Source organism: Colius striatus, chromosome 1 (assembly GCF_028858725.1).
Source record: "Colius striatus isolate bColStr4 chromosome 1, bColStr4.1.hap1, whole genome shotgun sequence".
NCBI lineage: Eukaryota > Metazoa > Chordata > Aves > Coliiformes > Coliidae > Colius > Colius striatus.
This window is the reverse complement of record NC_084759.1, coordinates 2,755,014-2,778,436: the sequence shown is the minus strand read 5'-3', so window position 1 is coordinate 2,778,436 and position 23,423 is coordinate 2,755,014. Positions and strand designations below refer to the sequence as shown.

At 48.5% G+C, this 23,423-nt stretch overlaps 1 protein-coding gene across 2 annotated transcripts in view; it reads right to left on the bottom strand.

Annotated features, from left to right (window-relative positions):
- Nucleotides 1-1,056: 1,056 nt before the first annotated feature.
- Nucleotides 1,057-23,423, bottom strand: part of MYO7A (myosin VIIA) — a 121,164-nt gene continuing 98,797 nt past the window's right edge. For both annotated transcript variants that reach the window (XM_062020336.1, XM_062020337.1), the window contains 21 exons: nt 22,559-22,678; nt 21,714-21,887; nt 19,695-19,922; nt 18,231-18,401; nt 17,478-17,595; nt 17,087-17,213; nt 16,803-16,972; nt 16,506-16,696; nt 14,861-14,985; nt 13,939-14,096; nt 12,722-12,875; nt 12,452-12,607; nt 11,533-11,638; nt 9,777-9,890; nt 9,110-9,197; nt 8,430-8,536; nt 7,411-7,596; nt 6,302-6,418; nt 5,167-5,250; nt 4,494-4,613; nt 1,057-3,404 (listed from right to left, as the gene is read on the bottom strand). In XM_062020336.1, the coding sequence (XP_061876320.1) occupies nt 3,315-3,404; nt 4,494-4,613; nt 5,167-5,250; nt 6,302-6,418; nt 7,411-7,596; nt 8,430-8,536; nt 9,110-9,197; nt 9,777-9,890; nt 11,533-11,638; nt 12,452-12,607; nt 12,722-12,875; nt 13,939-14,096; nt 14,861-14,985; nt 16,506-16,696; nt 16,803-16,972; nt 17,087-17,213; nt 17,478-17,595; nt 18,231-18,401; nt 19,695-19,922; nt 21,714-21,887; nt 22,559-22,678 (2,904 nt within the window). In that variant the 3' untranslated portion in view covers nt 1,057-3,314. The remainder of the gene's footprint in view (nt 3,405-4,493; nt 4,614-5,166; nt 5,251-6,301; nt 6,419-7,410; nt 7,597-8,429; nt 8,537-9,109; nt 9,198-9,776; nt 9,891-11,532; nt 11,639-12,451; nt 12,608-12,721; nt 12,876-13,938; nt 14,097-14,860; nt 14,986-16,505; nt 16,697-16,802; nt 16,973-17,086; nt 17,214-17,477; nt 17,596-18,230; nt 18,402-19,694; nt 19,923-21,713; nt 21,888-22,558; nt 22,679-23,423) is intronic.

Here is a 23,423-nt window from a genome sequence, read left to right as displayed (position 1 = left end):
TGCTGTTTTAAATACATTTTAGCTCTCCTATCCTGTTTTGTTCTTATTCAACCAGGCTGGGAAAGGCAAAGAAAACAGTAACCTCTACCTGAATCAGGCTGTAGATGTTTCCTCATACAAGAGCCTCATGCTTTTGCTAAGTAAAGCTATCAAAAGTGACTTGTGACAGGGAACCATTAGGTTTCAGAGTCAGCTGTGTTGAGAAGCACTTAAACCTTTCCAAGTTGCAATCTAGGAGTATTTTGGAGGCTCTACATGCAAAAAAGAAAGCATTCTCCTTTTAGAAAATGGCTAAAGGCTGGTGGATTGGTGCAGGGAAGCTCCATGTCCATGAAGCATGGAAGGAGAATGCTACTGACAGGGTTAAACCCCCTCCTCATGCCCTGCATGCACAGCTGGGTCATAAGTTTTGTGGGTATCACTTGCCTGGAGGTATGAAAGCAGTAAAAATAGGAGGTGGAGCATATCTGACCCTGCTTCTGCAGGGGAGTTGGACTGGATGATCTCTAAAGGTCCCTTCCAACCCCCATTCTGTGATTCTATGATCTGGGCTGAGTGGTGGTGTGCACCATGAGGTCCCAGGGCTGCACCCTGTGTCCAGCTGAAGGAACTGGCTGGGACAAGCACAGCTTTTAATGTGTATTAGAAAAAGCCACCTCAATGTGGGACCTTCATCCAGGGTAGTCTGCCATCTACACACACACTCTTTTCACCCAGTGCTTCCTCCATCCAGTGATTCAGCTCAAAATTAGCCTTTATGGAAGAACCAACCCTTGTTTTAGAGGACAAGCAACGGAGAGTTCCCAAGGTCCAGTGGTTTTTACCCACCAAGAAAAGACATCACTGAATTTCCACTCCAGGCACACTGATGATTTGCTCCTCATTAGTGGAAGTCCCACTCTGTGAGGGGAAGTCTGGTCCCACTCTGTGAGGAGCCTTGTCCCCAGCCAGGACCTGGAAGCCCTGAGCCCTGTAGACACATCACCACAACCACACAGCACAGAACAGCCTCCCACAAGCCACTTGATGCTTTTTAATTAGAATATTTCACTTGGACATAGGTTTTTTTCATGATACATCACTGGGTGTGAATACAAAGAGGCCACCAGGAGCTAATACATATGACACACAGGCACACACATGAGTCCCAGCACCCCTTAAAATGATGGGGTGTGTGGGAGCTGTGAGGGGAGGGATGAGGGTGGTGGTGGGGGAAAGCTGGCCCAGGACAGCTCTGCAAAATGCTGCTGTACTGCATTATCTACTGAGTGTGCTGTGGGGGGAAGGGATGGCTGGAGACTCCAGAAAAGCAGTGGTGGTGGTGGTGGGGATGATGGGCACGTGTCTAGGGACAGGTGGCATCTCTGGGACAGCCGGATCATGGGAGCTGGGGAGAGGAGAGGAGCATCAGAGATGGATGGTGAGAAGGCAGCTTGGCTCCCAAGGAAGCCTTGGCTGGTGTAACCATGCTCCCATCACCAGAGTGGGATGATGGAGGAGGGGGATCTCCTAGCAGCCCTGTCTGGCTGGTGGGTGTCTCCATGCAGCATCTCATTTGCTTTAGTGGAGCAACTGAGGTCCGAGGTCAGTGCTGCACCCCAGTCAGATGTCATGGTCCTTGAGGCAGCGCTGCTGGCTCTGCCTGGCACAGTGGTGGAGGACTGAGCCCAGCTGAGCTTAGCAGAACAATATGACACCCTACAATCTGGGCTTTTATGAAAGCAGCCAAACCTATCCCAAGGCATGGGATCAAAAGAGATCTTCCACACCTATTGGGATCCACTCAGTGTTAGTGATACCAGCACCAGATCTTGGTGGACAGCTGTCACCCCTCCTGATGCCCTACACCCAGGCATGTGCTCCTTGGAAGTCTGGACTTTGGGAAGGTACCCCAGGCTCCTTCCCCTGCATGTCCCTACACACACAGCATGGCTTTGGTCTTCTCTCTGCTGGCAGGTCCCATCTCTGCTCCAAAGCAGGTCTACACTGCGTGGCATGGGGTGGAAGAGAGGACAACCAGTCAGCAGATTAGACCAGCCAACTGAAGATGGAGAGATGCCCATCAAAATCAAGGGCCTGCCCTCACTGTGGGTAGTTCAGGTCCAGCTGGGACTCATCAAGAGCTGTTTTATACAGCAACACACACAAAAGCACATTAAAACCATGAACTGCTTCCAGCCCTGATGGCCAAGTCCATGTTTGAACTTCAGCTCAACACAGGCTTGGCCTCAGTCTTCCAAACACAGTGGCTCCAAAAGCCCTACATCCACATTGAAGCTCACAGTAAGGATCCTCTCAGGGTTAATTTCCCTGGGTACAGGGGGGAAAAACAAGAAGACAATTCATCTTCCAAGCTTCACTTCCAGTTGATCCCACAAGTTGGGAAAAGATGTGCCTTGCTCAGCCTCTGGCAAGCCCAGCTCTGGGCGAATCCCTGGGTGAGGGGTTGTCCTGCAGGTCGCCCTCAGCCCTGAGCCAGTGTCCAGACACCAGCAGGAACAGCAGGACTTTCACTTTATTATTGAGGGGTTGGTGGGTTTTTTTTTTTGCCTTTTTAATGTTTTAAAAAATAAATAGAAGAAGAAACAAAACTTTAAGATTTGTTGTTTAAATATTTCCAGCATTGCAGGGCCAGCACTGGAGCACTCTGACCTGTTACATCAGCAGGTTGTTTCATCCTGGCTCCTAGTTGAAATGTGCTCCTCCCAGCCTGCTGCTTCTTTCTGTCCTCCTTAAAAGCACAACATAATTCTTCTGTGTCATCACAAAAACAAGCCCTGCAGTGTTCATTGGACACTCTTTCCAGCATGGGTGAGGGCTTTGTTATTCCTCTTCAAACCTGAAATGCCTATAAGCTCACCAAAAAGCTGATAGCTCTGACTGAAGGGAAAAAAAAGAGACAAACCAAACCAAACCAAGCCACACACACAAACACACACATACACACACACACACAAATCCTCTTCCAAGAGCCTTTGTGATGCCAGCCACAAGGGTTCAGGCAAACCTCCAGCCCGAGTGCCTTTGCTCAGTCACTGTCTGAGAGCGGTGGCGAGCCCTGGAAATCTTTGAGGCAGAAGGTGGAGTCGGGGTGCAGGCTGGGGAAGGAGCAGGGGAGGTCAGAGATAGTCGTCTTCGCTGGAAGGGGTGGTGGGATTTGAGCCCTCAAGGTCAGAGTCCAGCGAGCTCCCCGATGGTGTTCGGCTCATCTTCCACATGTGGGAGGCAAAGGTCCTGCCCCAGCTGCACGGGTAGCCCACAGGCCTCAGCTGCTGAATTAGCCCCACGGCCACTTGCCAGTGGCGTCTTGCAGTTCACTTGCTACCCTTTGCACTCCTCTGTTTGCTCATGGCTGTTAACATCTGGCTGATGTATGAGGTCAAAAGATCGTCCATCTTGTAGCCCTGAGGAGAAGAGGAGATGTGAGTTGCCTTTACAGAAGAGTTTACAGGCTCTGGCTCGTGCCTCCTGAACACTGGCTACAAGTTGCTGGCTTTCAACTTTTGGGGTATATTTGCACCTGTTCATAGAACTATAGGATCACAGAATGGTGGGGTTGGAAGGGACCTTTAGAGATCACACAGTCCAACCCCTCTGCAGAAGCAGGTTCACCTAGATCAGGTCACACAGGAACATTTCCAGGCAGGTCTTGAAGAGCTCCAAGGAAGGAGCCTCCACACCCTCCCTGGGCAGCCTGGGCCAGGGCTCCCTCACTCCAACACTGAAACAGTTTTTCCTTATGTTTAAACGGAACTTTTTGTGTTCCAGCTTCATCCCATCATCCCTTGTCCTGTTGCTGGATACAATAGCAAAAAGTGCTGCCCCAACCTCCTGACACCCACCACTGAGATTTTTGTAACTATTAATGAGATCCCCCCTCAGTCTCCTCCAGACTAAACAGCCCCAGGTCCCGCAGCCTTTCCTCATAAGGAAGATGTTCCATTCCCCTGATCATCTTGGTGGCCCTGCACTGGCCTCTCTCCAGCACTTCCCTGTCCCTCTTGAGCTGAGGAGCCCAGAACTGGACACAGGACTCCAGATGAAGCCTCACCAGGGCAGAGCAGAGAGGGAGCAGACTCTCCCTTGACCTGCTGCCCACACTCTTCTTGCTGCCCCCAGGCTGCCATTGGCTTCTTGCCCACGAGGGCACGTTGCTGGCTCATGTTCAGTTTATTATCAACCAGCACTCCCAGGTCTCTCTCTGCAGAGCTACTCTTCAGCAGGTCACCCCCAGACTGTACTGGTGCAGGGGGTTTTTCCTTCCCAGCTGCAGGACTCTGCCCTTACCCTTGTTGAACCTCAGGGGGTTCCTCTCTGCCCAGCTCTCAAGCCGATCGAGTACCTGCTGACTGGCAGCACATCAGAAGCCTCTTCCAAGAGATCACTTTCAGCCCAGAGAATCCCTGAGACACAATTATCTGGACATATTTAATTTTGCCTTCCAAAGTCAAGATTTGGTCTAACTGTGCCCAATAACCTTTGACATTCCTTACCAGGGAGGTCTCACAGAGCAGCTTGCTTCCTCTCACCAGGTTGCCAATGGTTATATGGAAGTACGTGTTGCCACTGCTCCAGTTGGAGATCTTGGTGAAGGGGTGAGTGATGAGAATATCCTGGTGGGAACATGAGACTGACACTCAACATTTGAGAGCCTCAACTTTCATGAAGGGCTGTGGGGACCTCTCATGACCTCATTCTCTGTCCATCAAGGCAGAACGAGGATGTCTATTGTGAGGAGACTGTACCACAGCCTCATGGAAAAGGCAGTGAGATGCAAGACTCTGGATCCTCCAGTGCTAGTGGGGGACTGTCATGCTACAATGGCCTTGCAGCTGGTGGAAGTAACTCACAGGAGCTCATTTTGACTCTGTGATTCTGATTTACTCCAGTTTCTGCCCTAATGTTTGTGAAAGGATTAAGGAAGGACAGTGTGTACCCTCCAGTTACAGGGCCCCAGTAGTTGATGCTTCCAATCCATTTCCTAATGATAAAATAGCTGGTCTGGCTGTGTGCAACAGTGAATTTCTGCCTCCAGAAACCTTTTTGGCTATCCAGCCTTTCTAACCAGGCTTAAGGAGAACTCCTGGAGTTCTGAACAACATGCTCTTTGGGATGACCTCCGTGAGGGGCTGGGAACCGGGCTTGGGAGCATTTGGTTTTGCTTACCTTGGTTTTGGGATCAATGAGGCTGACTCCATGCTTATTGATGGCAATTAGAAGGATTTCTGGATAATTTGGCTCTGTAGTTTGCTGTTGGAAATGAGATGAACTTGTTAGGGGATGTGCCATGCACAATCAGACCCTTTCCTATTTCCTCTCTCCCTGTCTTCTCCTGCCAGCTTTTGGTGGCCCCACTAACTGCTGTCCAGTTTATCCTTTAAACACAGAACTCATTAAGGTATGAGCAACAGTCAGGACTGTGTAGTTAAGAGCGGATCTCCTAAATGCATAATAACCAGTGGGTGAGTTGCTGACAGCATAAAGTTCCTTGGTGCCTTTGATGGCCTCCCAAAAGTGAAGCCAGGAGGAGTTGGGACTGGCTGGCAAACCCCAGACATCTCCTCTGTCTTTCCAGTTTGTTTGGTGTTCTGCTCCTTCTCATGCCTGCTCCTCAGGCCAAGACTACACTGGTCTGTCCCCTTCTGACCTTAACTTCACTTTGTTCCTGCTGGTACACATTTTTCTCAGCCTGTGCCATGAAGACCTCCAATTTGTTTGATTGCTGAGATGGATCACAGGGAGTGGGGACTCAGCTCCTTGCCCTGACACAGATTTCTTGTCTACCAAGCAAAAATCACAGGATATGTCCAGATCCCTCAAGCCATCTAAGATGAACATAACACAAAATGGGATGCTCAGTTTTCGAGGAGCTGATGAGGAATTTCATCTACTTGTTCTGAGTCCAGGCTCACTATCTGGTCATTGAGAAGAGGGAGCTGCAATAACATGTCCAGACTACTTGGACAGTCTTCATGGCTACTGGTCTGTGCTGTCTTTGATGGGAACCTGGTGCTGTGGTGGCTGGCCTGGATTTGATTTGTGGGTGCAGACACATCCCTTGGAAAACCAGAGACTGGCTCTTGGCTCTTGAGCATCACAACCATGAGACCCAATGGCTGAGATATGCTGAGGCTCTACAAGAAATGAGTATTAGCCCTTTATTGATGGAGAGTCTCACACCCTTCCCTTCATTAGGGTTGTCCCAGTCTGGTCCAGACACTGGAACAATCGCCCTGTGATATGGGGCTCCTGATCTTGGTGGACTAAAAGCTGCCAGAGAAACCCCAAGCAGGGCAGGTACCTTCACTTCAAAGAATGCTGATCCAAATGTAGGCCACTTGAAGACAATCTTTAGGAAGGCAAGCTTGGCTTCTTCTCTTGTTTTGCCTGCATGCTTGTTGTAGTATGCCACAATGGACTGCAACAGAGAACACAACAGAGCTGGAGGGTTTGCACTGCATAGCACCAGGGATATTTGCAAGGAAGGAGCATCAGTCCCACAAAGATGGTCAGTTCTAGTCTCTGCTCCAATGGACAAGTGACAAAAAATGCTGGCTCATGACAGGAGCAGGGCCTGGAACCAAAGCAGGTCTGTCTTACAGGTTACTCTATTCAAGGGATTATAGGTTTTGATCCTCCAATTTATGTATGTAGCAGAGGAGACTGAGAGGCCTTCAACCCAGAGAAGCTGAGAGCTCACTGGATAGGCACACTGTTGAGTTCAAGTCTCAAGAAACAGACAGGACTTATAAGACTATTGGTTGGCATTGAGGTAGCTGTTATTCTATGGCTCTAGACCTGTCTGTATCCATGCCACACCTCATCCTGCATAAAGCAGAGAGAATTACTCCTCTACTCAGTCCTCTGCCTTAGACAACAGACCTTTACATGAGACCATCTCCCAGCACATGTCTGTATGGCCTTGCATCCAGCCCTACAGCCACAGCCACATGCAGCACAAAGAAAAGCCACAGCAAGACGTGTGTGTATGAACAAGCACATACAGTCCCTTCTCTTCATAGAATCACAGAATGGTGGGGGTTGGAAGGGACCTTTAGAGCTCATCCAGTCCAACCTCCCTGCAGAAGCAGCTCCCACCTAGATCAGGTCACACAGGAATGTGTCCAGGTGGGTCTTGAAGACCTCAAAGGAAGGAGCCTCCACACCCTCCCTGGGCAGCCTGTGCCAGGGCTCCCTCACTGAAACACTGAAATAGTTTTTCCTTGTGTTTAAATGGAACTTTTTGTGTTCCTCTTGGTGATGCTGGGGAGGCTGCAACTCTGCTGAGACTCAAGAGGAACCACAGGTCACTCATTCTGCCAGCCCCACCTCAAGGCTGAACGTCAGACAAGTCACCCCAGAGGCTGAGGTGTCCCCACATGGGCCTGGGGACTCAAGCTGCTGTTTTACCCTTTTCCAGTCATCTGGAGAGAGCTGCCGAACAAGATCCTGAGGCACCAGCTCCTTCAGGAGTTTGGGGATGCTGGGGAAATAGGACTTGTCATCCTCAAACTTCACCCTGTAGATGAGAGCTGCCAGCTGCAGGACCTCTTCCCGTGTGCACTTGTGGTAGCCACGCAGGTACTTTGGTAACTCCTGCATGGAGGGAAGGAAAGATTCAGAGACAAGAGGGGATGATCACAGACCTTCATCCTTAGCTGTTGAGTGGAGTGTGTGGAAGCATCCAGGCCCTGGCAACACAGGTAGCAGTTGTGTTGAGTGTGGTGGAAAGGCAGCTGCTCAGCTGAGACCAGAGTGGGTGTTTAAAATCCTCTCTGGACTAAACCAGTCTCTCGTTATGTGAAGCAGGGAGGTCCTTATGTTAGCTGTCACGTGTGTGAACATCCTTGTTCACCCTCCCTCATCCCAGGGATGATGGCCACTTGGATTTCAATGGGTTTCTTGCTTTTTCTTTACTTAAAAAGAAATCTTTTCTCTCATTACCAGAAGTGTCTGGACATGTGTCAGGCATTAAGGAGCACAGTCATACTGGGATAACCACTTTATCCATGCAAGAACACAGGGAGCACATGTGTGTGAGAGAGCTCTGGCACATGAAGGTGTCTCTTGCATCCCAGAAGAAACAAGAGCAGAAAGACTGTGATTTCTCACTTGATTGCTTGGGACCACCACAGCTCATCTCCATGAATGGAGGGGGCTGAAAACCCTCAGGATGCTTCTGCATTCAGCCTCCCTACTGAGGCTGCCAGCAGGACATGCTCTCTCCTGTTTCCTGCTGGCCCAAATCCCAGCTGAGCTGGTTACCCTAAGGTGCACAAAGGCTACTCCTTGCCATGCAACTTGACAGCACTCTTTGTAGTGCTCTATTTAAGGCAAGAGTTCAATACTTTGTCCACCTGCAGATAGACAGTGTGTTTGGAACCCATTCCTGATCCCTCCCAAGACCCCACTGCCCCTTCCTGAAGTACCTGGTAATAGTGGAAGATTGAGTCTGCCATTGAGTCCTTTCCAGGAGTTGTGTTGGTCCACAGCTTTTTCATGAAGAACACTTGGTAGGTGAGAGAAGGCACTATACCTGTGCAAGGGAAGCAGCTATGTCAGAGCAATGCTGTGAGTACCAGCTGGCAGGGGGTGTCCCTGCAAGCCAGGGCTGCCCATCTGCCATCACAACCTGCAAGGACAGGGGCACTCATAAGGCCAAATGAGCTCTAACCTTGCAGAGAAAGCTACCTCTTTCCCTTGCAAAGCTTTAATAAGTGAAAAGAGTGCCTGGACTCATTTGCACAACTGTACTTTGATGCTAGTGTTCATGCCTAATGCAGGGCAGAGGAATTGCACCCTGAAGGGACCTGTGTCTTGCAGACACAGCTCCACTGTGGATGTGGGCAGTGAGGAGAGATGAATCCCACCACTGATACTTTCCCACAGGCAGGCCCTAGAGAGCTCATAGGAGACAGGTCAAGCCCTGGAGCTTGAGGTCCTGATGCTCCTGGACAGATCATTTCACAGGTGATGTCCCCAGGGCTGGTGCAGACAGCACATCCATAGTGGTGCAGACCAGCAGAGGTGGCACACTGTGTGGTCAATCTTGTTTGAAAGGGCTGGAAGGCTCTAGGAGTGACCCATAATGGAGGAAAGTCCCTGTTACCATCTTTTGCTGGTCTTGCTTTCTTTATCCAGTCTGTCAAGTGTCTCACAAAGTCAAAGAAGAAATCTCCCTCGGGCACACTGATGACCTGAAGGACACAGCACATGGTTACAAAGGCTGAGGAAGTGGCAAGAGGCCACAGGCAGGGTTGGCCATTGGTCTCTCTCCTGTAGCTGTTGCTGCTCTACTGCCTTGCCCCAGTTACACTGATGTGTTACAAACTGCTGACGTGAGACAGCCTCTGCCAGTGCCTTGCTTCAGGCTCTGCCTCTAGTTCATTGCTCCTTCCTGCAGCTTCCTGTTTCACTGGAATAATTCATTTCCCTTCATGATGATTATCTCCACAGATTTCTCCCAGCTGCCTGAGGCAGCTCTAAGCTACACATTTGTCTTATAAACCCTAGCAACAGGCTAAGAGAGCTTTCTCTGTCAGTTTTAAGCCCTTTGAGTCAGTTGCTGGAAGTACAGGCTGCAGGACAGCAAATCTCACCTGTAGCAGGTTGGATCTGATTTAGAAACACCACACTGCTTGCAGAGAAATACACCTCACCTGGGAGGGTGCAGATAGCCCTGGCTCCACTAACATGTACCTACTGGCAGCTGGAGCACACTAAGTGGCTACCCCAAGTGCCTCGAGGCTACCCCAGCCTCTGTGTGGGTCACTCACCTTGTCAGAGATTTTGACAAAGAGGCTGAAGCCCTCAGAGGACTTTAGCAGCAGCCTGTTGGAGATGTTCTGGCAGAAATCCTTGGCTTTTGTGCTGGACTCCACCTCAAATGCCTACAAGGAAAGGAAGATCCTCAGCACTGCTGCCTCAAGGTTAATTTCCACTTTATGCTCCTTCATAGGCTCAGATGCAGCCAGGTTTAGGCTCCCATCACCAATGAAGTTGGTGACATTGTGGATTGTGGCTCTGGGCATGGGAAGAGACATTTTCAGAAGCTGAGCTGTGTTACTGCTGTACCACTGTGCTTTGTGATGCTCTGACTGTATCCTGTGCTGGCTTACCCAGGGCTCTGCAGGCAACACAGGAGATTTTTCTGATCTCTGTTAGGTCTCAGAACTATTTGTCTAGAGGGAGGAGAGAGATACCTCATTTGTCTCAACTGTCTGCTGCTGATGAAGAGGTCAGATGCCTGGCTTAGACCAAGTGCCTGACCTCTTGGTAGCTGAAGAGAAGTGGACATGACTCCTGCTCCTGTGGAGCACTCCTGTGGCTGTGAGATCTAAAGGACTGTCCCACCTGCACACAGGTCCCAGATCTGTCATTTGAGCAGTGCTCAGCATTTACACTACCTCAGCTTTGCTCTGCTCACTCAGAGAGACTCAGTTCACAGCAGTTTAAGGAATGTAAGCTTCTACCCACCACATGCACGACTCAACCCCCAAACCAGCAGGATCCACGTTGCACATCTGTCCCAAAGCTCAGTGCTGCTGGTGTTCAGCAGCTCTTCAGTGCAGATGTGTGTTACTCTGCTGGTGCACCTGGGTGACTGCCACAGCCAAAAAGATCACAGCAAACCCATTCAAATGCAGAAGTCCCCACTGCCTCCTTCTACTGACTCACACAGATGCATATGTATAAAGCAGTGTCATGCCTATTGCTGGTCATGAAGGAAAAAAATACTCAAGATCCCAGTACTACTCCCACTCAACTCTCCATTACAGGTAAACAAGGGCATTCACAGCTGCTGGAGAGCAATTATCCTTTTCCTTCCGTGGGTGTGCACAGCTTTACACATAAACCCACTTGGAAATACAAGAATTTAGTTGTGCCCAAGGACATGAGGGGAGGGAGAGAGATGTGAGCCTCACAAGAAGACTAATCAGTAGCAAGAGACAGCAGTGCCTGCAAGGACATGCATATCTGCTCTGGCATCAATATAACCAGCTGCCTTATTAGCATGTGAGATACTTAATGAGAGGTTCCTGAGTGCAGGTGTCATGATTTCTGTGTCATCTCGGGTCAGGAGAATTCAGGTCAGGTAATTCCAGTTGCCTACTTGCCAGTGCTGCCAGAGCCAGCTCCCTGCCCAGTCCCAAGGAACACCCATCGTGGTACCCCACTGACTACAGCTGAGTGGACATGTCTGTCAGTCTGGGATAGAAACAACTAATGGACAAAGTTTGTGAACCACTGGGTGAGTGGATGGAGGTGAACTCAGCCCAATTGTCTCTTGCTGGAGTCACCGTGTAAAGCCTCCAGTGAACACCAGCAAGATCACTCGTGAACTGCACCAAACCAGACCCCTGAGCTGGTCAAGGTACATGAGGATGGCTTTTCCTTACACTGCTCTGGTCCAAAGTCTTCTAGAAAGGTTTAGGTTTTCTGAATCAGAATGAATATTGACCCTCTTCTGGAATTAGAACAAGAAAATTGACATTCATCCTGATAGAAAACATTTCCTTCTCCCTCATTTACCTCATCAGTGTCATCAGGGAAGTAAACCTTGTGGAAAATCTGGGTGGTTTTGTGTTGAATGGCTTCCACTTCTACCAGATGAGGTGGGTACTTCCTGGATCCATTCCTGCAAAACAGGAGGTGGTGAGTGCCACAGCACCAAAGCCAGAGTCCTTTGTTTAAATCTTCTTTAAATCTTTGTTTAAATCTTGTTTAAATGTGATTTAAATCACATTCTTTTTTTAAACCAACTTTAGCTCCTTGCTTAACAGCAGGGTCTTTCCCTCCTAAAAAGAAGAAAGACAAGTTGTCATGGGGAATATGTACTTGCTTAGGTAGTAAGTGGCTTAAGTTGACCTGGACAAAGTCATAGAATCACAGAATGGTGGGGGTTGGAAGGGACCTTTAGAGCTCATCCAGTCCAACCCCCCTGCAGAAGCAGGTCCCACATAGATCAGGTCACACAGGAACGTGTCCAGGTGGGTCTTGAAGACCTCCAAGGAAGGAGCCTCCACACCCTTCCTGGGCAGCCTGGGCCAGGGCTCCCTCACTGAAACACTGAAACAGTTTGTTCTTATATTTAAATGGAACTTTTTTGTGTTCCAGCTTCACCCCATCACCCCTTGTCCTGTCACTGGATACAACAGAAAGAAGTCATCTTACTTAATCTCTATTTTCCCACATATAGTTTATCAGTGACATCCCCAGGGTCTCTTTCAGCTTGGCAGCACACAGAGAGAGGTCATGAGCTTTCACTGTCCCCCCCCAGCCACCAGGATATCTCCTACTCATGTTTTCTCACACATAGAATCACAGAATGGTAGGGGTTGGAAGGGACCTTTAGAGATCATCCAGTCCAGCCCCCCTGCAGAAGCAGGTTCACATCTTTGGATGCTGTGGCACAGTCAGGACCAGGACGATGCTCTGGTTGATGCCATACCTCAGGGCTTTCTGGAGCCTCTGGATGCAGTCTGCTGCCAGTGGGTGATGTTTCCGGGACTGCAGGAACCTCTGGACATGGGGCAGGAGGATGTTACTTGGAGGGAAAAGGCCTGTACACAACCACAACAGCTCCCAGCCTTTCTCTTCACTGTACCTACATAAGGAGAGACCCGGGAGGAAAGAAATCCCTCAGGGCATGGGCACTTCAGACCTGTTCTGCCCAACACAGACCAGTGCATTTGGGCCAAGGGGAAGGAACAGCTCTTACTTGATGTGGTTGTCTGTGAGCTGCTTGAGGGTCTGGCAGTAGATTTCATCTTTCAGGGGTTCAGCTTTCAAGGCACCTTCAAATATTTGGTCTGTCAGCTCATTAACTGAGCGAGTCCTTTTGGATGGGTAGTCACCCATATACTTCAGCACTGGTGGGAAGCAGGAGTCAAGGATCAGCTAACCAGGATGTTTGGGGAAGCCTTTCTGTTGATGATGTGATTCCAGACATCCTACATGTGACCACAGAAGTGGCTGCAATTTGGTGGAGGGGCACAGTGCACAGTAAAGGCTTTAAATTGCTTTAGATGTCCAGCAATCTCTCTGCCTTTGTCATGCATTGTATCAGGTTGAAAGAACTGGTTTGGAGTCAGGATGTGCAGACCTAAGAAAGCTGTGTGTCATCATGTGTTACCTGATCACACATACAAGTACCACTGTAAAAGAGCACCAGTCTGGCACCAGTGGGGCTGCAGTAACATGAACCAAACTATCCCCTTCACCATCCTGCTGTTTTGTAACTATTCTGCATGACAACAGGCCACAGTTCCCTGAATGAACAGATAGGACACAGCAAGAGGAAAAGGATAAAACTGAAAATGTCTTCTGATTTCCCCCCTCTTCTTTTAATTCCTCCTCCTGTTATTATTTGCCAGCTAGTGTAACATGAATCAGTAACAGGCTTGTACCAACAGAACTGCTCAAACCATAAAGTTTGGATTCTAGAGCAAAACCTCACTAAAAAATAAAGGCCATTTCACAGACTGGATCTGGTCTGCACTCAGCTCATTTCTCCTGTTCCATGTGCATTCTGAACAAGTAAGGGATATTCAGGCATAAAACCCCATCCCTGAGGGCATGAGAACTGGTTTGCACCCACACTGATCAGGGCCACAGCCTTTCACAACAGATGCATTTCAGAGAGACACAGCTGAAGGAAGCCAGAACAGAGCCACTGAGTTAACCACTAAGCAGTGTGGACCAGCAAGACTCAATAACATGTTCCCTGGCTCTCATTTATTGAGAAGTAGGCAGCCCTCAGATCTCAAGGATACTTGAGGACAGATTTCAGGATCAGACACAGCCTGTGACACAGTCCCCAAGCTGCTGCGACCACAGACCTTTCCATAGGCTTTTCTTGAGGCCCCAACGAACCTGCTCAGACCTTTGCCTGTCAGATCTGTCGCCCAAGGGCTTCCCCAGGCAGTGGAAGGATATCAATGAAGGCCATGCAGGCTTCTTGGGACAGCTCCTCACTGCCCAGGATCTTCTTCAGCAAGGGCTGTTTGATGGGCTCACGGGTGTAACACCACAGCTTGTCCTTCCCACGGCTCTTGGTGATCATGACCCGGCTGAGGGTGTGCTTGGGAGGTGGCCTGGTGCCAAAGGCAAAGCAAGAGGAAAGGTGGAGAGGTTACAGGCCTTGCAGCCAGTGTTTCACCTGATTGCTCACAGCACCTGGCTAATGAACTCTTACACCACATGGGACTTTCCAGTTTAGCAAACATCCAGCACTAGTTCTGTCTAAAGAGAACAGTTTGCACCTTCCTGGGGCTCAGAGGAGTCACCTGAGGACCCTTACTGACATCAAAACAAGCTTCCCTACCCCAAAAAGCTTCTAACCACAAGAGAAAGGATGATGGCAATGGATGGCCAGTGTAGAAACAATGAAAGAACATTGCTTAGCAGAACAGGCCTAGCAGGGTGAATATATCCCAGAGGATCTGCTCTGCATATTTGCATTGCCAGCCCATCTGAAGAGGAACTGGATTTTTGTGGTCAGCTGCATTCAGCAGTGGTGCACATTTTAATCTTTGAAGCTGAGACAAAAACCTGATGTAACTGCTGCCTGTATGGTCTGAGGAAAGAAATATCAGACCACTATGGCCTCTCACATAATTCTCACTTCCACCCTGTTACACATGGGCTGAGACAATCTGAAGAAATCCCTCATGAAACCTTGTCTGTGGAAAAGCTACAGCTGAAATGCCATGACCTAAACTGGAAGCTGCAGTCACACAAAGCCCCACAAGGGGATATTCAGAGTCTTTTCCAGTAGCCAAAAATGTCCTGATACCCAAGCTAGCTGGAGATGGATTCCCACTCCGGTAACTTTTGAGCATGATTTAAAAAAAATCACCTAAAATAATCATAGGAGAATTCCTCCAAGGTGTATGGTTTGACTCTCTCTTCACTGTCTGAAACTGCCAGCTGAGAGGTTCTGATAACATCTTGACGTTGGTCAGGGGTCATCGTGACCAGAGCCTGTGGGATGAAAAGGTCTCTGTCACCTGGTATGTTTGATATAATATATATCTGATGTACTCAGAGAGAAGCAGCAGATACAAAATGACACAAACAGTGAATGAATATGAATTAATTCCAGTTAGTAACCAGTAAGAACTGTGCAACTGTAATTGCTTTGTTCCATTCTCAGTCAGTAATGCAAGGAATAACACGGCTGCATAGTGTGGATCATTTCCTAATGAATCATTGAACCATAGAATGGGAGGGGTTGGAAGGGACCTTTAGAGATCATCCAGTCCAACCCCCCTGCAGAAGCAGGTCCCACCTAGATCAGGTCACACAGGAACGTGTCCAGGGGGGTCCTGAAGAGCTCCAAGGAAGGAGCCTCCACACCCTCCCTGGGCAGCCTGGGCCAGGGCTCCCTCACTCCAACACTGAAACAGCTTTTCCTTATGTTTAAATGGAATGTTTTGTGTTCCAGCTTCATCCCATCACCCCTTGTCCTGTCACTGGATACAACAGAAAAAAGTGCTGCCCCAACCTCCTGACACCCACCAGTGAGATATCTGTAACTATTACTGAGATCCCCCCTCAGTCTCCTCCAGACTAAACAGCCCCAGGTCCCGCAGCCTTTCCTCATAAGGAAGATGCTCCATCCCCTGATCATCTTGGTGGCCCTGCACTGGCCTCTCTCCAGCACTTCCCTGTCCCTCTGGAGCTGTGGAGCCCAGAACTGGACACAGGACTCCAGATGAGGAGGGCAGAGTAGAGAGGGAGCAGAACCTCCCTTGACCTGCTGCCCACACTCATCTTGCTGCCCCCAGGCTGCCATTGGCTTCTTGGCCACAAGGGCATGGTGCTGGCTCATGTTCAGTTTATTATCAATCAGGACTCCCAGGTCTCTCTCTGCAGAGCTGCTCTCCAGCAGATCACCCCCAGCCTGTGCTGCTGCAGGGGGTTGTTCCTTCCCAGCTGCAGGACTCTGCACTTGTCCTTATTGAAAGTCAGCACGTTCCTCTGTGCCCAACTCTCAGCTTGCCCACATCTCACTCAATGGCAGCACATTCTCTGGTAAATCAGCCAGTCCTCCCAGTTTTGTGCCATCAGGGAACTTGCTGAGGGTCCCTCTGTGCCCTCACCCAGGTGGTTGATGAAGATGTTGAACAATATTGGCCCCAGAACCCATCCCTGTGGAACTCCACTGGCCACAGTGAAGACATGAAGACAATATGGTTTTGGATACTACAGGTCCATACATGAATGTTGTGCCTCTAAACCCAAATACACCTTCCAGCAAGCCAGCCACAATTCAGTACAATTCATAGATACTCCAAGTCACAGACCCGAGGTGTTCAAAGTGACAAAACCAGAAGAAAGGCTGAGATCACTTCTGCCTTGGATAACTTGTCTCCTCAATCTGCCACTTTGGTTTCTGCCTTATTAGGAAGGAGGCACTAAGGCCAGATCTAAGTTCTTGAGGAAGATGTTGACCCCTTTGGGCTTTGTACCAAGCTGTGCCATGCTGTCAGACAGCTTACCACGATCTCCAGCGGGGGCATGGTGACCGTAGGCAAGACGTAGACGGAATCGGTTGGGAAGTCCCCTCTCTGCTTGGTCCGTTCATTGAACCCATTAGCCCACCCTGAGTTCATCACTTGTTCTCCTGTGTCCTGGTCCAGAACTATCAGGTCTCCTTTGAGAAAGCTGAGGAACCCCGATTCTTCTCCCACTGCAAGAAAAGCAACCATTAGTTTGATCTGTTGTTTTCTAAACACCTTGGGAGTAATGAATTGTAATTAATTAATGTGTACCATTGGGTTGGGCCATTGACTTACCAGGGTTTGGGTTGTCTTGGAGAGTGACCACATACTTGGATCTCTTCCTTAGTCCTTCAAGGAAGGTCACCACCAGGTCTCGGATATCCTCTGCATTGTTGGAGGTGAAAGTGTATTCATCACCTTTAATGGTGGCCAAGGTGAAACTCTGCCCTTGCAGCTTTCCCCCTCTGGGATACCATGTTATGAGAGACATAAACAAGAAACATAATGGCATCAAGATGCAAAGCCTGGAAAAAGACTGGTTTATGGTGAGATTACCAGCTCAGTCTGTTCTTCCTCACCTGCTGCTTGACACGGCCGTGATCTCTGGGAAAGAGAGCTCTAAGAGAACCTGCTCCTGCTCATCCACAAAGTACACTCCTGTCCAGTTGACAGCTACAATCACATCATTTTTAGGCAGGCTTGGCCCTGAATTGAAGAGAAGACATACAATTAGTTCATGAAGAGTCCTAGGACAGACAAAAATGTGTGTATTTCAAAGGAGGATGCAACGATCCAAAACCTGAGTTATTCTGAGTGAGAGAAATAATGCAGACTCACAGCTTGAGCCATTCATTAACCAGGATGCACCAAAAAAGAATGCATTCAAAACCAACCAGCTACATGGTCCAGGAAGTTTTCTTGTCTTGTTTGGTGCACCCTGTGCTCCAGGAATGTGTTCTACTGACTCACCTGAGAATTTGAAGGCTTCATAAAACCGAGAAAACAGCAAAGGCCACTTGAAACGTGCAAAATCCACCACCTCTTCCTTGACTTTTTTGGGGTCTGTCCTCTTCTGAGTATAAATTCCCTACAGACAAATCAAAGCACAACCAATGTGAAGCACAAACCCAGTTATATCCAGGAAGAGAGCAAACAAAACCACCTCATGTCATCTGAAGGTCTTGGACCTAAACATTATTTGAGGGTAAAGGTCAGAGTCCTACAGAAACAAGTGACAGTTTGGACAAAATCCTGGCCTTTGACTTTCAGAAGGCTGGTCAAACATCTAGGGTGTCCAGTCTGGGTGGAATTCATCTCAGCTAATGTTGTGTTTCCCTAAGGTGTCTACTATTTGGTGTCTGGCAGTCCTTTAGCTGGAAACAGACACTCAACAGCCCTTAAACATGGGCACCTAGCTTAGGACATCCTCAGATAACTGACACTTCAGGCTGAGGGAGGACCTGCAAGATCCAACCAAATGAGACCCCAGAGATGGCATTTTTGCTTCTCACAGTGAACTTCTGCAGCTTGTCTTCTTCTGTCAGATCTTGCTTCAAAGCCAGTGGTAAAGCTGAATAGGGTTAGTACAAAATCTGCCCTTTCTCTTTGATTTAGCCTCAGGCCAGGCTAAGAGCTGAGCTATGGTGTCTGATGTATGTTTAAAAGGCACACAAAGCTACTGAAGCCTGCCCTGGTCCTGGCCAGGTGACCTACCATCCCCACCTTTTTATGTGCAGCTATGATGAGCTGAGCCCATTTTTCCACTGTTTTCGAGGCTGTGATCTCTCTGTCTGGGATGTAGGATGGAATCAGATTTAGCAGCCTTTCCAGCACCATCTCTGATCCATAATCCACATAGTACTGTTGGGAAGAAAGTTCTGCCAGATCTTCTTCCTGTGGGAGTCAAACAAGCCACATTAATGCTGTTATCAGGCTGTCACCCCAACATCCATTCTCCATCACTCAAAGAGCTCTTTGTGGAGGCTGGTGGTTCAGAATGGTGGGATCTCCCTTTCCTTATCTTGACTCATGATCCTTTTGTTATATTTCTCTCTCTCCTGTCCAGTTTAGGAGACTCAGTGGCCATCTGGCACCCTGTCAGGGCTAAACCACCACACACAGTCAGTAGCCAGCACCATGCAGCCCTTTACTGTGGGTGGACATGTTTCTCCCAGTCTTTCCTTGCAGTTCAGCCTCCTTCTGATGCCTGTAGTCAGCAGTGCGCGATTTTGCCATGGCAGACAGAGTTTAATGACTGAAAACTGAAACAGTTTAATGACATCCCTCATTTCTTATACTCAAGAAGCCCAGCAACTGAAGCATCTGAGCATAACCATCTGCTTCTGCAGGGGAGTTGGACTAAATGATCTCTAAAGGTCCCTTCCAACCCCTACCATTCTATGATTCTATGATAACTGCAGAACTGTAGAGTGTCCTCTGGTGCAGCTATGTTCCAAGCACTTTGGGGTGAAACAGCAGAGCTACTGAGGTGATATTAGCACAAGGAGCCCAGGTGCAAGAGAAAGGGAAGATGTTCAGGAGCTCTGATGGGATAAAAGAGCTGTAGCTAATGCAGTATAGATGGAAAAAGAATGATTAGGTGTTGGGGAAGAGACACGTGGATGGTTTTAAACACAAGCTAAATCAATGTGATGGACAATGTCAGAGATTCTGATGTTTCTTGAGATGCTTGTTTCAGTGGCACTGGAATTGCTCTGTAAATTCAGAGACTCTGGAGGAACATGTCTCTGCTGCCAATGTCCCTTTACCGTGTGGCAGCATAACTGGGCTGGTACTGCAGAGGCCTGGGTATCCTGAAAAGCAGCTCCTGTGTCTAAGGCTTGGCAGGATTCACCAAATGAGATCCTGCTGTGTACTCCTCATGTGGTGATCTGGTTACAGACTATCTGTGGCTGTTCAAACTGAGGCTGATGGATGAAGTGGCTTGTTCATCCATCCACATGAAATTTCACCAGGAGAAACAGCTCCTGCAGGACATGGCAACATCCAGCCTGTACCCAGCCAAGAGGATCTCATTCCTGTAGCTCTTGTTTGTGAAGGGAACCCCACAATCCCCAAGCCAGCAGGCGTTCAGGGAGGAAGATTTCTTATCCCTTGTGGTGAAACCTATCTCCCCATGTTGAAGACACGTGTTGGACCAGACCAGTAGCCGCCAAGGCCACATACCTTGTCACACCGGTACTCCCCAAACTTCACCCCTCGCACGATCTGTTGGTAGATGAGGTTGGTGGCCACATTGTCCTCACTGGGGTTGTGCCAGGGCGTGAAGATCTCCTTCCTGAAGAAGAGGCGCCACGGCGCGTTGCGCTCCTGCGCTCCCTGCTCCTTGGCGTACTGCTCGCACTGAGACACAGCGTCCATCACGTGGTCATTGCCACTGCCCAGCGAGGACACCTGCTCAGGGCACAGCGAAACGTGGCATTCACCCCACTGAATGCCCAGCCTTCTAGGTACAGATAGCTCTGAGTCACTCACTCTGACTTCCTTTATAACCAATATAAAGTATCCACCTCTACCAGCCGGATGAGACTGAAAAGGTCTATAGCAAAGGTCTATAGCAAACGTCTATAGCAAAGCTGGGAGAGTCATTTTGCTCTCAGCCCAAGTTTCTGAGAGTAACAATGAGGCCACAGCTTGAGTGCTGTGTTCAGGGTTGGGCCCCTCACTCACTGCCAGAGGGACACTGAGGGGCTGCAGCGTGGCCAGAGCCAGGCACAGAGCTGGGGAAGGGGCTGGAGCACAAGGGTGCTGGGGAGGGGCTGAGGGAATGGGGGTGTTGAGCCTGGAGGAGACTGAGGGGAGACAGCAGCACTCTCTACAGTTACCTGAAAGGGACCTATAGTGAGGTGGGGGTCAGTGTCTTCTCTCCAGTAATGAATGATAGGACAAGAGGAAATGCACCTCAAGTTGCAACAGGACAGATTCAGATTGAAATGTTACCCCTACCATTCTATGATTCTGTGAGTTAGAAGAACTTTTTCCCTGAGAGGGGTGTCAGCCCCTGTGCCAGGCTGCCCAGGGAGCTGGGGGAGTCCCCAGCCCTGGAGGGATCCCAAAGCTGTGGAGCTGAGGTGCTGAGGGCCATGGGTTAGTGATGGGCTTGGCAGTGTGAGGGGAGACGTTTGAACTCAATGATCTTAAAGGTCTTTCCCAACCAAAACAATTTCATGGTTCTATGAATGTGAATTACCAAAGCCAATTATCCCACAATAAAGTATTATTTATTCCTACTGTGCTTTGAACACCCTGTTTCAGAGATTTGGATCCAAGCACGCTAAGAATAAAACCAAACCCAGAATAAAAAGCCTGTCCTCTACAGAAGATTTATCACCTCTGTCTTCTTACTGTGGTCTGGCATGAAGCCCTAAAGCACTTTGTCTACTCAGAGTGAACAACCCTGGATGAATGCCTCCTCAAAAGTGGCCAAGAAGGTGGAATTTAAGCCATTTGCTTTTCCACCCCAAGGTAGAGCTGGACACATAAGGAGCTCAGAATACACTTCATCCTCTTACACAGCAGCTTTAGGAATAATCCTGTTTCATTGTTTTGTTGCTATTGTCTCCCCTGATGAAGTTTTAGCCCAGGTCTGTTTTCCCTTCTCATTTATGCTCACCTTTATTTTAATGGAATTTCAGAGAAAGGCAAGTATTTCCTACCTTAAATAAATTGGGTTATTTGCCAACATAGATATGGCAGATTGCATTTCAGCTCGTTTTGGAGGCTTAATTTCAACAATTTGCTTTCTAATTAAATGCAGCTGCTTCTTTGCATAAAAATCCAGTTGTTTGTTTTACTGGAAATTCAAGCTACCTCAGAGTAGTTTGACTGAGAGCAAGAGCATAGCATCACACATTTATCCATGTGGAAAGGCATTTCTGGAGGCTTCTGGTCCAGCCCACCAGTCAGAGCAGGTCCATCTTGATAAGGATGCTCTGTGCTTCCTCCTATTAGATAATGAATATCTTCAAGGAGAGAGATTTCACAGTGACTCTAAAACTCTGCTCTAGCATTTGACTACTCTTATTGTCAAAATCACACTGGTACTTGCACTGGAGGAATGTTCCCTCCTGACTTCAAGTCTGGCCCTTTGCTCAGAGCACAGGGTCCTTCTGCCCTCTGGAAGATAACAAGATGGCAAAGAAAACCTCCCTCTTCTTCCACAGAGGAACATAAGTTCAGACATACCTTGTCAAAAAGTGCAATGTAAAGTGAAAAGCCAAATCTGTCCTTCAGGCTGATTTTGTCAGCCAAGGAATTACAGAGCTCTTTAGCAGTTGTCGCAGAGTCGGTCAACAGGGTTTTTGTTGTCCCATCCATAAATGTGACAGGCAGCATGATGGGTTTCTTGGACTTGGTTGCCTAATGGATGAAAGTCAAACTTTGTAAAAGCATGTGTGTTTCAGCCCCATCAAGGCTGTTTACCTACACACTCACCCACCTGGCTGGGGTAGCCATTTGATTCCTGACCCCACTTACTGGCTGCTTTTTGATGCTACCACAACTACAGGATATTGTACTTGAAAGTCCCAGGTTTTTTATTTAATACATTCAGTTATCAATGTAATCCAGCAAATCCAAGCATGCCTGGGAAAGCTCTTGGACCACAGCTGCCTGTGATAATAAACCAGCATAGAAAAGGAGCAGTGATTGCACAAACTGTGCCTGTTCCAGCTATGGCTAATCCCCCTAACAGATCCCAGCAATCACTGTAGGGGGCACTTTGCCTGCAGCCATTTTCATCTGGAAGACAGTTTCCTAACATAAGTTGGGGCTTGCTCTGTGCCAGCTGGCCTGAATGCCTGAGAGCACTCTTTAATGTCCAAGTATTGATGTAGTCTAAGGGATTGATCTTCAGCACACTCCGAAGCCAAGCCAGAATGCGTGGGGGATGCAATAGCTTGGAAATACCTGAAAATTCCTGATAGAAAGAGTAATTTTTGCCCTACTTTCTGTCCTGCCAGAGCTCTGGTGGTGAAAGGCTTAAACCCTGAGCCCCAGCTGCCTGGTGAGGGGATGGAGGGGCTCATTACCTGCAGCTCCAGCCAGCTGGGTGGCTGTGTCCTTGTCCCGTTGGCAAAGGTCCGCCTCAGCCTCTCCTCACAATAGGGAGCATACCCCGGGGGCCCTCCATTGATAAAGTTCCTTAAATACTGTTGGCAGGAGGGAACACATTGGTTAGACCATTGTCTCTAGAGGCCAAGCATTTGCAAAGGTTAAAAAGCAATGTTTCATTGGAGAAAAGCCCTCTGGGCCTCCCAGCAGTGAGAGCACTTAGGCTCAGGATGTTCCTACCTCACCCTGTTGGAAGCTGAGAGTGAGTAAGACAGTCTGCACCCTTGTCTTTTCTTATACTGTGCATTTCTGGCCTCAGTGGACATAAGTCACCACCCTAGGCAGACCTTTGAAGGAGGCTTTTCTGTTCCTGTTATTGCTTCTGTTGATTTCTCTCTCTCTACTTTAAAGATGTCTTATAAAATGTTATTGAGTGAGGCCAAAAAGATGGGAGTGAATTAGAAAGACATAAAAGCAATGATCCAGGGAAACTGTAAGCAAATGTCACTCAGAACACTTAGCTGCCAGTACAAAAGACCTTTTACAATTACATTAACCAGATGTTGCTTTAGTCAGATATTACATTGCTTTTTAGAAGATCCCAAACCAGAACTTGAAGCACTTCACTGTATGTTAAAAATACAATCACGTTATTGTAGAGATAATTAAATCCAGTGACTTCCACAATCTGAAAGGTAATATATGTAACAACATTACAGAAGTTTATTGGACAAAAGAGGTAGCTAAGACTAACAGTTCTGGAGATCATATGTTTCAGAGAGAGTTTATATGTAGAAAAAAGGGTTTTCTGAACGATAACACACAGCTGTTCCTTCAGAAACA